The sequence below is a fragment of the Gouania willdenowi genome, chromosome 13, assembly GCF_900634775.1.
Source record: "Gouania willdenowi chromosome 13, fGouWil2.1, whole genome shotgun sequence".
Taxonomy (NCBI): domain Eukaryota; kingdom Metazoa; phylum Chordata; class Actinopteri; order Blenniiformes; family Gobiesocidae; genus Gouania; species Gouania willdenowi.
In genome coordinates, this window is record NC_041056.1 from 1,059,201 (window position 1) to 1,076,802 (window position 17,602).

Here is a 17,602-nt window from a genome sequence, read left to right on the forward strand (position 1 = left end):
TGATTTTAAATCAATTTTTTTAATTAAAAAAATCACTTTTTTTATTCATTTACTTATATTTTTTGGGGATATTTAATCAATATTTTTGTGTATTTGTGCAATATTTCAGTGGTGGTTACAATGCTTTCATTTCATGACTTGTGTGTGTAATGTCTGCAATATTTATGTGTGTACAGATATTTTATTTTCATATAATCTGTTCAGATCAGTGTTTAAACTGACAATAGGATAATTATTTATTTCTTTTTTTTTGTGTATTATCAGTAACTCAGGATGATTTATCCTTAATGTTCTCACTTACAGTTGTTACAATGCCATCATTATGTTGTCATGGTTACTTTGAGACTTCTACACAGTAGTTTCAGTGAAAAGAAAGTCGTTGTACTTTATTTTTTTCAGTGAAAATGTGCAAAAACACTAATAATAAATAATAAATAGGATGTTTTGTAGCAAATAGTTTTGACTCAATTTATCCTCTGATGAACATATACAGCAACTTGATTTTTCATCTCTACGTTTAATTTTGATATTAACTGGGTAGAATATCATGATATATCGTATTGTGACCTGCGTATTGTGATACGTATCGTATTGCAACATCCTTGCCAATACTCACCCCTAGTAGGGAGTGGTCAGATGTGCTGTCAGGTATTTATCTGTGCAGGTAAAGCAGTGATGAAATATGTAGAGCATTTGTTCCTGGTGAAGTGTCAGAGCTCAGGTTGAGCAAATATGTGACGAATGTTTAGTTAAACAGTGATGAGTCCCTATTACACCATCATATCATTTCACAATCTATAAAAAACATACCAAATCCATACAATCATTGATTACATGTTTCACTTTATTATGAAAGAGCTTTAATTACATAAATCTCTTTTAAAAATGGGTTAAAGGCTGCAGACTTTAACTCTTACATTAAATTCATTTTTTTCTTTTTTTTGTCTCACTCCCATTTCTTCTTTTTACATTTTGAAGCTCTTCTTAATGTAGCAAAATGTAACAGTTTAGCAATTTTTCAACTGGACTCTTAAAATTTGTATTTTGAGCATATGTCCTAATGTAACTGTATGTCACTGTGAGGAAAATAAGAAGAACAGCAAAAGAACTCAACAAAACGTGGGGTCACTTTGATTGTGCCTTCATGGCTCCAAGTAATAACTCAGATTATAAATTTGTTAGCAGCTAATGTACTAACAGTGTTTTTAGGGGGTCATCTGAAAGGTCTAATATGTTTTTGTATTTTTTAAACAATTATTATTCTTTTTTAAATTAAAACACCACACGCATTCTTAAACAACTGTATTATATACTTTTACATCCTCAAATATAAATGTATTAAAAAAAATGTACAAATTAAATCATTAAATATTTAATTAAATAATAATGAAAATTAAAATGATATTTTTGTACTTTACAAAAATTGATTATTTCCTTTCAAATTAAAACACCACACACATGCTTAAACAACTGTATAATATACTTTTACCTCCTCAAATATAGATCTAGTAAAAAAATACATTATAAATATATCAGAGCTGGCGTAACTCGTCACTATAGAGCTACTCGTAACAATACATCACAAACATATCATTTTATTATATTATATTATATTGTATTATATTATACAGTATTATATTATATTATATTATATTATATTAGAACTAAAAAAAAAATGTTCTGGGGTCGCCAGCAATTTGTGATATCAAAACGGGGTCACGAAATGTATATCACTGTAGCAAAATCATTATAAAGTGATTTTTTTACCTCCCCTTTAATGCTCTTTTTTTGGAATGTAATATAAATGAAAAACTTTGTTGTGCTTTTTTTGAAAAGCAAAGGCTACTGTAATATTTAAAAAATGTCATAATATTCAATAAACTTTTACTTTCTTTAAAAAACATGTCTAAAAATGTATTCTAGGCTATTTATGTACTATTAAAAAAAAAAAAAATAGTGAAAAACTGAACAACCACATTTGATATTCGGTATTCAGCCAAGTGTTTATATTTGCTTCAGTTTCGGCCACACGTGTATGTTTGATGGACACAATCCATCTGCAGCATGTGACTGATCAGTGATCAGACTATTTATAAATACTTGCTTTAAAGAATTATTCGTGCATGTAAAAAGATAAAAATAAAATCCTGTGGTGTGAAACGGGATCAGACAGTGAAGAGGACGTGACGGGGGAAGTGGGACGTCCTGAGAGCGCAGATTTCTTTTCCCGTGACTCAGACTTCCTGCTGCGTCTCTCTCCCAGCAGCCGTCGCTGCCTTGCTCGGAGGCGGTTTAATGTTTTACATCTTGTGGAGTTGGACGCGTCCTCTGCATTCCTGGAGGGTGAACATGGACATCCTCCGCCCCCGTCGCTTCCTGCCTCTCGCCTCTGAAGGCGGGGCTTGGCTTGTGGTTGGTTGGAAGGAGGTGGAGAGGGAGTGATTGGTGCGATACGAGGGAAACGGACACAATCTGAGGGAAGCAGGATTGTTGCTGTGAACTCTGTGCACCGCTTTGCTTTGTCTCCCTGTTCTCACATGCTTTCATCTCCTCACTGAACAAAAGTGTTTGTTTTTAAACCTCACAGTAGTGTTTCAGTGAGCCACAGCGTGACTTTCCATACGGAATGAAAACCATCGTATTCACATATTTCCTTTTGTGCATATAACCCAATATTTGATCTTTTTCAGTTCTTACACATTTCCTTTGGAGTGTGATCAAGGATTTGAGTCTTTCTTAAAAATTCAGATTCAGTTTATTTATAAAACCACATTGGAAAAAAAAGTAGCTCAAAGTGTACTGTCACACCTTCATTCATAAAACATAGAAGATGGTCTTAAAAACAAACAAGCTACATAGTTAAATAAGTTTTTTTTTTTAAAAAAAAAAGGTTACAATAAAGTTTAAAAATTACATTTGTGAAACAATCAAAAGGTAAAAAATGATCAGAGTGCACCGTTCAAAGACACCACAGCTTGTGGGAAAAAGCTTTTGCTGTGGCGACATTTACCACGTTTGATGGCGCGATAGAATGAAGTTCAAACAAGTCCCTGGCAGGATGCAGTGGGTCCTTAGTGATGGTTACTGTTAGAGACACAAGTCTTTGTTTGTAAATGTCCTCAAGGACAGAAAGTTCTACAGCGATGGTCCTACTGGCAGAGTGGACAACGTGATTTAAAGCTTTCTTTTCTTTCGCTGTAGCGTTTTCAAACCACACCGTGATTGCAGAAGTAAGAAGACTTTCTATACCCCAGCAGGAAAAATGTAAAAGAATGTGATTATTGAAAGTAAATTATTTCAATTTACGCAGAAAGAAAAGATGCTGGTCAGACTTTTTCACAACAGATATATATTATATTTGAACTCCAGCTTAGATCAAGAAATTAACAATTTTCAACAATTTCGACCTCAGCATTATTTACAAAAACAGGTACTGGTTTATTTTTTCTAAAATCAAAGAAACAAATTGTTTTGCTCACTCCAGGACGCTATATTTTGCATCATTGGAGGAAATCAAACCAACAATAGTTGTCATCTACATACTTGATTATTAAATTAAGATTAGATGCAACACAATCATGGGTGTACAGAGTACACAACAAAGGACTGAAAATACAACCCAGTGAGGTCATCAGAGACAGTCATTACGGTTGATTACCCATACACAGAGTACATGTCTGTTTTTTCATCAACGATTCAGTATATTGTCATATAAAGAGAGTCTAGAAACTTGGCATAAGCATAATTTCACAACAAAAGCCAAAAGAAATAAAAAACAAAGGTAGGTAAGGGGCGTGGGATAGAGCTTGAGTTGTTATCTACTTCCTCTATTTCAGGGTTTCTTGTCCATCTTTACAGTGTTTTATTATGGATGTATCATTAATGTTGGGTAGTAAATCTGTGTGAGATAAAGCTGATATGGCGTCTATGATGGAGCTGTGTGGTCATCTGGATAGGTGTGAGTCAGGAGCTGTGGTGTCAGTTTGAGCGGCTTTAAAAACATTTATAACCATTTGTAATGGGGGCAGTTGAGTCGAGAAGTTTCGAGGTGTGAATGAAAGAGGAAGTAGATTAGAGGTTGATCAATATGGGATTTTCAAAGGCCGATGCAGATACCGATTTAAAAATAAATAAATAAATAAAAATTCAGCCGATATTTGAGGCTGATGTACTTTTTTTTAAAGCATATTAATTATGAAAGAAAATTGAAACACTTATATGATATAAATGTATATATTAAAACTTAGATACACCAACAGAACTCTTAACATTTATTGAACTTTAAATATACCCGTACACAACCAAGTCAAACAAAAAGTACAGGACGAGTAAGTAACTGTAAACACGACAACAATATACAATGTGCAAGTAGTGGTTTAAACTATTTCAGGATTCTTTCTCAACTTAAAGTATCTAGTATTTAAGTTCACTAAATATTTTAAAATACACAATCAAACATTAACATGAAAAGTGGTTTCAAGACAAAGAGATCACCACAGAATAAAGCACACTACCACATGCTAGTAAATATTAGCTTTTTATTTATAAGCCTATTGACTTCTACCTCTCCCATGCACATGGCATGCTATTGTTATTATTACTTTTTTTTGTTTGTTGTATATTCATACATCCAAATAAATGTTTTCCTGTAATGGCTACTCTAAAGCACTTAATTAATTATAAAAAACCTTGAAACAAGTCCATATATGGGCCCAATGTATGGGTCGACCTTTAAAATAAATACACAATATACAGGGTTCTCAACAGGAACCGTGTGGTGCAAGAGTGTTACTTACTTACTTAAAAGCTAAAAGTTATTTGTAGTATATATATAACATATTAACATTTTCAAAGGACTGATTCTAAGACTTGCTTTCCAAATGTAATTGAGGTATTATGTGGGACCTGCAGTCAGTCAGTAATATTGGAACACACGCGGGCAGAGGACATGCGAGCACACACATGTGTATGACGCACATGCGCGGAGGACGCATGAGTGCGCGCGCACACACACACACACACACACACACACACACACACACACACACACACACACACACTCTGAGTCGAGCTTTAATCGGGCTGATAAAAGAAGACCAGGCCCGAGAGAAAGGAATGAAACCGATGTCTCTTTAAGCCTGAACACTTTTCAACTCGATGGTGTTCACATCTGTGTGCGTGCATGTAGAAAGATCCGTTGTGAGTTATAGACATGACGAGCAGCTTCATGTGCGCTACGTCTGGTTGAAGCACACTATTTATATTGGACTGTGCACACAGGCATCATCGGGGGCAGCTAAATGACTACAGGGGTCCTCAGGTGAAGGCGGGAACATCCGCCTGTTTTGAATAGATGGTGTAGCTGATGTATGTGTTTCTGGCTTATTCAGATTTTAAAGAGTGAAAACAACTCGTGCATACGTGGAAGTCCCTTTGTGTCCAAGTATGAAACAATTATTACAACGGTACCGATTTAAAAACAAGAGAAAATCCCCCTATGTTGCTGAAAACTGAGCATGGGGGCGCCATCGCTCCGTAGGGGAGCAAAGACAACGTCGGGGGGCCCTACGCTCAACAGCTCTGGAGAGAACTCTGAGAACAACCAATCAATAAAAATCAACGATTAAAAGTGTTGGCAACAATTAATTATCGATTCGTTGCACTGTGCAATTTATTTTCTGCCCGTGGCGCAAAGTCGTTTGATTTGTGTGTGAGAGACACTTTTATTTTAATAAGCTTAAGCACGGTTTAAATGTGCTTAATAGATGCAGTTTGTTTTTTTAACCTGATTAATCAATTCATTTATTGGCTGATTAATCGATTAAGAAAATAATTTAGTTACAGCTCTAAAGAAGTATTGGGACAAAGTGTAAAGACAGGAGTCGTTCTAACAACAACTCAACATCTTTTTAACGTTGTGTTCACATCAAATGCGACTTCAGCGACTCTCGTTGCTTGAATTGCCCATGATGAGTTGTTTTATTATAGTAATATATTTTTTTCTCGCTTCATCGCCTTTTCTTTCTCCAGTGACGTGGGGACAAACTTTTTTGCCGATGAAAAGTCAGGTCAGGTCGCGCGATTGAGTCGCTGGATCTGAGTAAGTGGCGTCGGTTGAAGGGAGGTCGTTGTCATTTACATAGATTATAAATGTAATCGTGTTCGGTGAGGACACACTTTAAGAGATGTCTTAGTGTTACCATGGGAACATGTGCTCATTCCTTCTGTAGAGCCACTGTGAGGTCAGGCACTGTTGTTGGACGAATAACAAAAGTAGCGTCTCTTTTTTTTCTGTTATTTTCTGTCATCGCAGAAAACATAAAATTCACTTTTTGAAATGAAATAATTAATCTGAACTTTCTTTTTATTTAAAATCATGCCCTGGTATGATATGGAAATACCTCGTGTTTTGTTACAATAGCACATAAACATGCAATTTTCCCCTGGAAAACGAGTAGCTGAATGTGTAGCAAATGGAATTTGTCCAATTGTGCTTATAATCTAACACTACGTATTCACAGGGTTTTGTGTAAAATGAATAGAAATATCTACATCACATTTCCATGATTTGTCCTGTTAAACAGTATCTGAGGGGTTAGCAGCGTGGCTAATCTTGTGATTTTTAGCGTAAGCATCTCATTTTTGTAAGAATAATAAATCATAAAATGTCAAATAATTAACAGAAGTTGATTCTATGAACTCTATTTAGCATGTTTGGGTTTATTTCAGGAAGTTTAAACCCGGTAAAGATGGTAAACGGATGTAGAAATAAATAAACTCACAAACTGGATAAAGAAAATTCAGTTTCTGATGCTCGAATGCGTTTGGTGGCGTTTTAAAGCTGAGTCTGACTCCTCCCACTTCATGTTTGGCAGCGGGTCTGTGTGGTCAGCCTTTACTAGTGACTCCCTCGCTGTGGCCTTTTTAGCGCCGCATACTTGAAGGGATTATGCTTGTGATCTGCAGGTGCTTTTGTGCTCAGCCTCGAGGATCGTTGTTGGATTAGAGTCATTAGAGAAGTCGTTAGTACGCTTTATTATCAGTGAGCGCTAAGAGGTGGAGGGGGAAATGGGTTCATCTGCAGAGTAATGGGATTACTGTCTGCATATGAATGGGTGAAGTAGCAGTTTGCTGACTCATTAAAAATATAATATTCACTTTAACTGAAAGACACTAAGTTTTTGTTATTTATTCTGTGATTTAAAGTGTTGAAAAACCTTAATTACTCTAAAGCTATTATTTAGATTTATTTTCTGCTGTATTTTGCTATATTTTCTCATTTCTTTTGTAAATTTCTAAGTATTCAATAATAATTTCCATCATAATGTTAATGCACACACACATTTATATACAGTACAATTATGCACAGTGAAATGTATTTTTGAACACACTCCAGTTGCAATAAAAAAAAAAAAAAGATTATTATCAATACTATTGGCTGTTACAGTGAAAATCCTCCGTTTTGTATGTTTTTGGAGCACTTTTGAATATTTATTTATTTATTTATTTTTTTTCCATAATTTCTTTTTTGTGTTTTTCTGTTGTTTTTGATATTTTCTTTGTTCTGTCAATTTATGTGTTTTTTTTGGGAATTTTTTTTTTTTTTTTTTTGTCAGTTTTTGTTTTGGTTTTTTGTTTTTGTGCCGTTGCTTTTTGCATGAAATTTCCCTGAAATTCTGAGTTAGATTGAACTCTTATTTGACTTCAAAACATTTACAATTTTAGATTTTTGTGTAAAATAATTTAAGGCATTTTATCACATTTTATGGAAAGAAAATCAGCCTTTTTTTTCTGCAGTGATTTTTTTTTTTTTTTTTCTGGCTGCTTTTATTTCTTGAATGTTCAGATGAAATATACGAAGTCATGGCTGCGTCATCTTGATCTACAGACGTGAATAAACCAACACACACACACACACACACACACACACCAGCCAATGGCTGAGCTCCAGCTGCTGCTAATGTTGCTCAGGGGGAAACGATCTTTGTTACAGTTTGTAGGAATGTTGGTGTGTTTGTGTGAAGACGCTTCAGTGACATCTGAATAACAAAATAAAACATGACGCACACAAACCACAGTCAGATTGTCGTCTGACTGTCCATGAACGCTGCAAGTTCAGGAATCTGTCCATCAGAGAGTGTGTGTGTGAGTGTGTGAGTGAGTGAGTGTAAAAGTGTGGGTTGTGAATCCTTCCACCAATCAGGAGCGAGCGTGCTGGTTGATTATGCAACGCTGACCAGGAGTGGATCCAAGCGAGCGTCTGAAACCCAAGCAGGAATGTTTGAACTGTTTTGTTCAGAGTCTGCTTCATTGTGACACGCAGCACAACGTTAAATGTTAAAACGTTAAAACAACGTAGGGGGGATCGCTTGGCGTGTGAGTCTTGTAGAGAGGTCAGGGGGCGGTCACCCCCCCCCCCCCCCCCCCCCCCCCTGAGAATTTTGAAATTCATAACCCTTCTGAAACACTATTTCCTGCATTTTGAGTTTATATTCATTTTATACTGTATATTTCTATTGTTTGTATTTAGTTTTTGTTTAGGTTATATTGGACGGTGATTATGAGTTAAATTGAGTGGACTGTCAGCACTCATCAAAACTTTCATATTCGAGCGCCACATCATAGTTTCCAGTAAAATCCTACATTTCCCACAATCCTTAGTAGGGATGCGTCAAAATGAAAATTCTTGGCCAAAACTGAAAATGAGAAAACCAAGGCCAAAAACCAATGATGAAAGAAATGATTATGCAAATTATTAGTCCCATTGTATTTATGGCTCAAAGCGGGGCGGGGCCACAAAAATATGATCGTGTGATTCGATCAACATTAGCATTTATAATAATCACCAATCCCAGCGTTTACACAATAATTGTCTTCATTGTCCTTTTGTGTGGGTTTTCTTGGTGTTTTTGAGTTTTTAGACATTTTGTGTTTTTGAATTAATTTTGTCTTCTGATTCCTAATAGATGAACAAAGGACTGATAACCTGTACAGGGAGCAAATTAATTAAAGGAATAACCTATCTATATGAGCAAATGAAGAAAAAAAACAAGTGTAGCTGCTCGTAAACGTTAAAATGATGATAAAGTTACTGTAATAAAGTGATTATATATACTGTATATATCAGCCTCTACTTTAATCAGCATTTAACAAAAAAAAAAACACAGGAAGTGAAGAGAGCACAGCAAACTTTAATGACTGCAGATGAAGCTCTGCATTCATGTTTTTATAGGTCAGAAGAGCTTGAGATTATTATGACGCTCACTTCCTGATTAATCCTGATTTGGTCGCAGCGTCCCTGTGCTGTAGCTCATACGTTGGCTGTAATAACGTGTGAAAAAGAACTCATAAATTACATGTTTTGTGTTTAAGTGTGAGACATGGTGAAAGCTAGCCATCACATTACTGTGCGTGTGTGCGTGCGTGTGTGTGCGTGCGTGTGTGTGTTAATGATCACCCGTCCGGACTTGGAGGATAATGAGAGCAAACAGCAGCTGTGTGAGCTCATCTTGTTGTTGTTTTTTCTCCATCACATTCTCAGTCTAACACAAGCACAAACACACACTGATCAGCCATAACATTAAGAACACTGAAGGTGTGCTGTAGTATCTGCACCGAGATGTCAGCAACAGATCAATTGTTGATTGTATCTGATGATCTGAGGGTCACTTGATCAATATTAATGTCTGCATTTAGAATGATTATCTGAGCATTAACACACATGTTTTTAGAGTCTTTGTTGTGTTTTCAATATTTAATTTATTCTGTCTTAGTTTTTCATTTTAAACCTTTTTTGCGCTGCTGCATCAGAGGAATGAATAAAATCACTTCTTATCTTCTAATCTCTTTGAAATGTACACAACCATACAGCCTGTGTTTTATTTCTGTTAAAGGGACATGAACCAAAGCAGAGTTTGACCTACTTTTCAGCTTCACGTGCACAAACGTGCACTGAGTAAATGAATTCAGTGTGTGTTCACGTTTCTGATAAAGCGTGTGAACATGAAGTGATAATGATGACGATGGGCGTAATGGAAACGTGTCCTAAACGTCCTTCATCACGCCGCGCTGTTATGCTGTTGTAATCCTCGTGTGTGTGTGCGTGTGTGTGTGTGCGTGTGTGTGCACAGTGTGGGGACATATTTTTTCATTTGTTTCACTTTCTAGACATTCAGAGTTAATTAGTAATTCGTAAATTAGAAAATCTTTGGCCAAAAAACTGAAAATGCATATTTGTGTGATTTTTGGCCGAAACCCTTTTATTCACTGAAATGACGTCTGGAACAGGATGTTGTCATGACAACCACACATGCTTGTCAAATCTCATGCAACATAATCTCTTAAAACCACTCTGTTGTGCTGAATCTCTCTAGATTTGAGAGGAATGTATTCCTTCTGATTACATTAAATTAGGGGGTCAATAAAGCAGAAATGTGATTTGTGTTTTTGTGAATATTTAAGTCCTGGACCTTTTTTTGATAATATTTCATCCCAAAATCAGTCATGATATTTTTAAAATTCGGGCCCACTTCCTGAAACTAAAATATCAATAATGTTGTTTTTTTTTAATTAGATTATGAAATTACAATATTACACGTGCATGTTTTTGGAAACCATCACATTTACACAGTTATAGGCCTGTAAATTAATATTTAATGTACATGTTAGTGGGGTCAAGGTAAACATTTTATATTATATTGTACATTGTTGGAATATCAGTGTTAAATAAATATTGTCATATATTTTTCATTGACATTTTTTGAAGCATTGATGTTAATTTATACAATTACAATGATTTAACTTTAGTGAAGTTAATATCAGTCATAGAATTAATTTGAAGGTAATAATAATTGGCATAATTTTTCACCTAAGAATTTGAATTTTGGTTCATCTTATTGTAAATGTACAATATGTTTTTCTTTATTGTGTTGGAGCCTGATTTTAAACCTTTTTTCATTTCAAAATGTGAATTCATACATTTTCATTTATCACAGAAAATCTGAGTCTTGACTCTCATTCAGGTTATTAATAAATCTGACGTATATCCCACAATATAGTTCCATCTGTTTTCTATAATCACTAAAATCACAAATAACTGTAACATAGCAAATGTGTTGTTTGATGACAGCAAAGGGTTAAAATGTTATTATATCACAACGTTTTACTAAATAAAGGCTTGATTTGTTGTTTTGAGGGAGTTTGAAGCTGTCGCAAAGGTTTAAACGCTGCGTCAGCGTCTGAGATGTGACGTGTGTGTGTGTGTGTGAAACCCAATGACAACATGAGCATGAGTCTGCTAATCCCATTAAAAGTCAAACCCACCCATGTTTTCAGCCTCTGCAGCTGCCTGAGTGTAAAAGTGCTGAGGCAGCTTTAAATCACATCATCATTCCACTGAGACGAAAAAAAAAGTGTAGCAGGAATGTTTAAAAAAACACAACCGGGAAAGGATGTTACACACACACACACACACACACACACACACACACACAGGTCCAGCTCGTTATCCGTGTCCTCGGCTCAGGTCTGAAATCCTCCGTCTGATCCGTCTTCAGCTGTGACTCTGTGACATTTAGCAGCTGATCACCACAATCAGCGTTCAACAAACACCAACCATAACCTGATTAGCCTTTTATGGTTTGATCATGACTCGGGGAAATGTCACATCAGCTCCTGGTTCCCTCCACATGAATCCACCGTGTTCACCCACACGTTTATAATCCTCAATCAAACATTGAATTCATTTTAATTATCAGCAGAGTCTCTTTCTCATCACAAGTATTTAAATGATCATCAAGTGTTACATAATAATAAAACACAGACTTCTCAATAGTTCTTGTATATAATCTCATAAACTCTGTTGTGCTCACTTTCTGGAGATTTGAGAGTAATGTTTTGACTTCTAAAACCTTCGTTTGTTCGTAATTACGTCAAATAAGGGAAACTGATAAGCAGAAATGGAAACATAAGATTCCTAAATCTTTTATTGCTAATATTTTAACACAAAACCGTGATATTATTAAAAGTAGGCCTGTCATTTTTTCTGTGATCTCAAAAAAAGGACAGAAAGCACTTCCTGAAACAAAAATGCCAATATTACATTTATTCACAATTTCTCTTTGTAAACATGTGATTCATGCGCAAATTCTCATTTTAGAATTTACCGAAATGGAAATATCACCCACAACGTTTATGGACAATAATATCACACATATTTTCTTTACAGTAAATCAGAAAAACTTTAAACGATCCCAGAGGGTCATGAAATATTACAGATGACAGAAACTCTAAACAGAAAAGATTTTATTGATATTTTATCATAAAATCAGAGAGCTATGACATTAATAAAATTAGAGCCTCCAATTTTTCGTGATCATGAAAGTGACAAAAACACACTTCCTGAAACAAAAATGCCAACCTTATTTATTTATTTTTTAAATTTTAAAGCATTAAATTGCAGTTTTACACTGAATGACTTGATGTGCATGTTTACACACAGTTTGTCTTGGTGACATGTCGTTAAAATGACAGAAATGTTAATTCTCACACAAAATCTTTTTTAATTTAATGCAATTTGAGGGACTTCACCTTCTGAAATGGAAACATGTTTATATGATACATGTTCATAGACAATATCACACATTTACACCTCATTTTTAACAGTAAACAGGTGGGCTAATGTGTAGCTTTAGCACGGCTGGACTGTTGTATGTAAAATATCAGAATCAGAATCTACTTTATTGACCAAGTAATGTATTGAATACACACGAGGAATTTGTCTTGGTGACCTGTGCTCTCTCTGATAGTGTAAACATTAAATAATAACAATCAACTAGAATAAAGAAAAATAAATAAAAAAGAAGTATAACATAAAATATAAGAGTAGTTAGACTAATATGTGCAAACTAAATAAAATAACAAGATAATAACAGTAATAATAATAATAATAATAAGATAATAGTGCAGTAGTGCAGGTGCACATTTAAATGAAAATATTATGTCCATGAAATTGTCAATATGTAGTGAGTTTAGACGCGTTATGAAGTTTAATCGCCTGTAATTACGTTTTGATTATGAAACGAAGCAGAAACTAAAGCGGGAATGCAATTGAAAATGAGTGTGTTTTTGAAATAAAAATGAAGAATGTTGGTGTGTGAATGTGCAGAATGTGTGTGTGTGTGTGTGTAAATGTGCAGAATGTGTGTGTGTGTGTGCGTGCGGGTGTGTAAATGTGCAGAATGTGCGTGCGTGTGTGTAAATGTGTGTAAACGTGCGGAATGTGTGTGTGTGTAAATGTGTGTAAATGTGCAGAATGTATGTGTGTAAATGTGCAGAATGTGTGTGTGTGTAAATGTGTGTAAACGTGCAGAATGTATGTGTGTAAATGTGCAGAATGTGTGTGTGTGTAAATGTGTGTAAACGTGCAGAATGTATGTGTGTAAATGTGCAGAATGTGTGTGTGTGTGTGTGTAAATGTGCAGAATGTGTGTGTGTAAATGTGCAGAATGTGTGTGTCTGTGTAAATGTGCAGAATGTGTGTGTGTGTGTAAATGTGCAGAATGTGTGTGTCTGTGTAAATGTGCAGAATGTGTGTGTGTGTGTGTGTGTGTGTGGGGTGTGTGTGTGTGTGTGTGTGTGTGTGTGTGTGTGTGTGTGTGTGTGTGTGTGTGTGTGTGTGTGTGTGTGTGTGTGTGTGTGTGTGTGTGTGTGTGTGTGTGTGTGTGTGTGTGTGTGTGTGTGTGTGTGTGTGTGTGTAAATGTGCAGAATGTGTGTGTGTGTGTGTGAATGTGCAGAATGTGTGTGTGTGTGTGTGAATGTGCAGAATGTGTGTGTGTGTGTGTGAATGTGTGTGTGTGTGTGTGTGTGTAAATGTGCAGAATGTGTGTGTGTGTGTGTAAATGTGCAGAATGTGTGTGTGTGTGTGTGTAAATGTGCAGAATGTGTGTGTGACCATTTTAAACCTCAGCTCTGAGCTAAGCGGTGACTTCCTGTCTCTGTGCCTGGTAGTTTCCTGTTGCATTGTTTTCACTCGGCCCCGCCTCCTCCCACACACCGTCTTTGTGCGTGTGTTTGTTTATAGTCTCTCTCTTAGCCCCGCCCCCCTCCCCTCCTGTCTGTGGTGGGTATGTGGGGTGGGCTGAAGGCTCCATTATTCCTTTGGCTCAATGGGGGCTTTGTGCAGCCGTCATAATGTTAGTGAGAACACAACCAAACGTCTAAGACGCCACTGCCAATTAAAAGCCACGTTTGACTCTTTGACTTCCTGTTCTGAGTGAATAGCTTTAAGGTCATGTCTGTGCACGTTCTAATCTGTGACTCTATTCTGATTGTTAAATCCTCACAACAAATGTTTTTATCCACTGTGCTGCTTATGCTCCAAACATAACTGCAGGTATTTTTCAAAATAAAATGCCCTGAAATACATATGAAGCTTAATATGACAAAAATACACAGATACATATATTAACATCAGCTGCACAATCCGTGTATCTAAGGGACAGCACGTGTGAGTGAGTTAAACACACTCTTTGTTGGAGATGCTGGGGAGATTAGAGGTTCTCCAGCCTTTAGGAAGAACTGGTTTTAAGCTTTTTTCATCGCGTACGGACTTTTCCTAACGGACATTTGACACTGTTTGTTTTTTTGTTGTTGTTGATAAATGAATACAGTAATACAGACGCTAACGTCAGTCCGTTTCTCTGCAGACGTTCACAGCGTGGTGTAACTCCCACCTGAGGAAGGCTGGTACTCAGATTGAGAACATAGAGGAGGACTTCAGAGATGGACTGAAGCTCATGCTGCTGCTAGAGGTCATCTCAGGTAACCTAGCAACACATCTGGCTCCACATCAAACAATGTCACATGATCTAACACTTTTATTCCTCTGACACGCCTGCTTCACCTCCGTTTTTTAATGTTTTATACAGTTTTTTATACTTTACTCATGCCAGTTTGTGTGTTTTTTTAAATGTATTTTTTTGGAGTCATTTTGAACATTTCTATATGTAGTTTTGTGTGTTATTGTTATTTTGTATATTTCTGTTGCCATTATTTATTGTTTTGGGTTCATTTAAGTTTATTTTCTCATTTGTGAGTTTGGAGTCATTTTGTTCATTTTTTTGTAATTTTGTGTGTTTTTCGTTTCGGCATGATTTTTTAGAGTCATTTTACGTATTTTTTTTGTACTTTGTGTGTTACGGCCCAAGAGTTAATTTGAGTTTTTGTTGCCATTTTGTGTGTTTTTTAGAGTCGTTTAGTTTTTTCTAGCATTGTATGCACTTTTCTGGCATTTTGTCTCTATTCAATTTTTTAGAAGGATCTGGAGTAATTTTGTGTATTTTTATTTGTATTTTTGTTTTATTATTAGTCATTTTGTGTGTTTTTGTTCCCAGTTTAGTTTTTTTTGTTGTATTGTGTGCTTTTGGAGTGATTTTATGCATTATATTGTCATTTTGTGTGGGTTTTTCTACCATTGTGTGTGTATTTATCTAGCATTTTGTGTGTATTCCTATTTATTTTCTGTATTTTTGTTGTTTTATATCTATTTGTTCTCAGTGTTGGTGTGTGGCCTGGTGTGTAATTCAGGCTGCTGCGCTAAACTTAGATTGTTTAGATTGTTTGATGTTTGAACTTCCTTTTTTTTTTTTACTGTGAGGTCATGTTTGAGTGATGGCACTTTTCTGCTGAGTGTGTGGAAACATGCTGATTTGTGTGTGTGTGTGTGTGTGTGTGTGCGTGTGTGTGTGTGCAGGAGAACGGTTACCTAAGCCTGAGCGAGGAAAGATGAGAGTCCACAAGATCAACAACGTGAACAAAGCCCTGGACTTCATCGCCAGCAAAGGGGTCAAACTGGTGTCTATTGGTGCAGAGGGTGAGACACTAACACACACACACACACACAAGGCCATACAGTGTGTATGTGTGTGCATCTACAGTAACAGTGTGTGTGAGGGAGGTTGTGTTAAATTGTGTGTGTGTGTGACCTTTCTCCCACTCCAACAAGGGAGCCATGACATTCCTGCAGCATGACGCTGCTGCTGATACTGTTGACCGTCGAACACAAAACACACACACTGACAGTCAAAAAGCTGATGCGTGGAGTAAAAGAAGAGATGCAGCTGAAATAAACGTGTGTGTGTGTGTGTGTGTGTGTGTGTGTGTGTGTGTGTGTGTGTGTGTGTGTGTGTGTGTGTGTGTGTGTGTGTGTGTGTGTGTGTGTGTGTGTGTGTGTGTGTGTGTGTGTGTGTGTGTGTGTGTGTGTGTTGTGTGTGTGTGTGTGTGTGTGTGTGTGTACATTGATAAGCAGATAGCTTAGCGACGTTGCTAACTGACTATTATTCGACTACACTGATGTTTCTTTATTTACTAGTGACTAGTCTGTTACAGAAGGTTTTTCTAGAACAGTTTAATTTAAGCACAAAAATAATCTACAAGGTCAAAACATCGTCTTTAAAAATATTGTATGTATTTGATATTTATCTGAAAACATCCTCTGTGTAACCAGTTATTGTTTTAAATACTAGTGAGATGTTCACACTGTGAGAGACGAGCAGCTGATGAACATCAAAGTATCTCCTCAGGATGAATCAAAGGAAGCAAATCAAACAGAAAACAAACCAATGAGCTCTGGAATCAATGTGAGACATTTTCTGTCTTTAGTTTAAAGCGTACAAATATTTGGACAATAAACATTTCAACAGGCAGAAGCAATAATATTGATCAATAATCAATGTGATCAACAACTGCATTAAAATGGCAACTGTAGAAAAAACAAATAATTAATAAATCAGTTATCAGAATTATTGTTTCATATCTAAATAATATGTTTATTCATCACATTTTAATTGAACAGTGAAATGTAGAATAAGAGAAGTATGTGATGTTACTAAATAAAAGATAAATCTATGATAGCAGGAAGTAAAACATCACGTTAAAAACACCTGCAATTAAATACACCTTTTCACACACACACACACACACACACAAGGGCGGACACACACATACACCAACGCACACACACACACATCCACAAAGTTTGTCAAGCGTTGTCACTCTTCAACTGAAAGTATGAACAGAAGTGTTTATAGATCTATCATCTCACACATCTATACCTGCTCTGTGCTGCAGATACCACACAACAAACGCTTCTTACTGGTTCTGGCTTTAGCTCCTCCTCCTGCTGCTCATGACCCACATAAATAGGTTTTTCATATTTACATTGGGGCTTCTGGGAGAAGCATCACGTTACCATGTGGGGAGGGAATAAACCACGAAACTGAGAATTAATGTCATGTAATTCATTGATTTTAACAATGTCGCGTAATTCGATCACTAACCATTTAAACTGTAACGGATTACAGTTACTCGTATTTTGTAATCTGATTACATAATGCCGTTACATGTAATCTGTTACACTGGTGGTGAGTCTGACATAGTGGGAAAAGTGCAAATCTTCTTTTGCAAGGTAAGCCTGTCTGAGCGATGCCGACTCCAACTTGTAAACAGAACTGTGCACGAGGATAGCTGAGCTCGTGCACGAGGAAAGCTGAGCTCGTGCACGAGGAAAGCTGAGCTCGTGCACGTAGGCGTTCCCTTTTGGAA

General features: G+C 36.2%; 1 protein-coding gene across 1 annotated transcript in view; it reads left to right on the plus strand.

The window, feature by feature from the left end:
* The window catches only part of LOC114474541 (alpha-actinin-4-like), a 55,721-nt gene that overhangs the window by 27,556 nt on the left and 10,563 nt on the right, over positions 1 to 17,602 (plus strand). The window contains exons 2-3 of the mRNA XM_028464934.1: positions 14,707 to 14,821; positions 15,753 to 15,872. Coding sequence (XP_028320735.1) covers positions 14,707 to 14,821; positions 15,753 to 15,872 — 235 coding nt within the window. The remainder of the gene's footprint in view (positions 1 to 14,706; positions 14,822 to 15,752; positions 15,873 to 17,602) is intronic.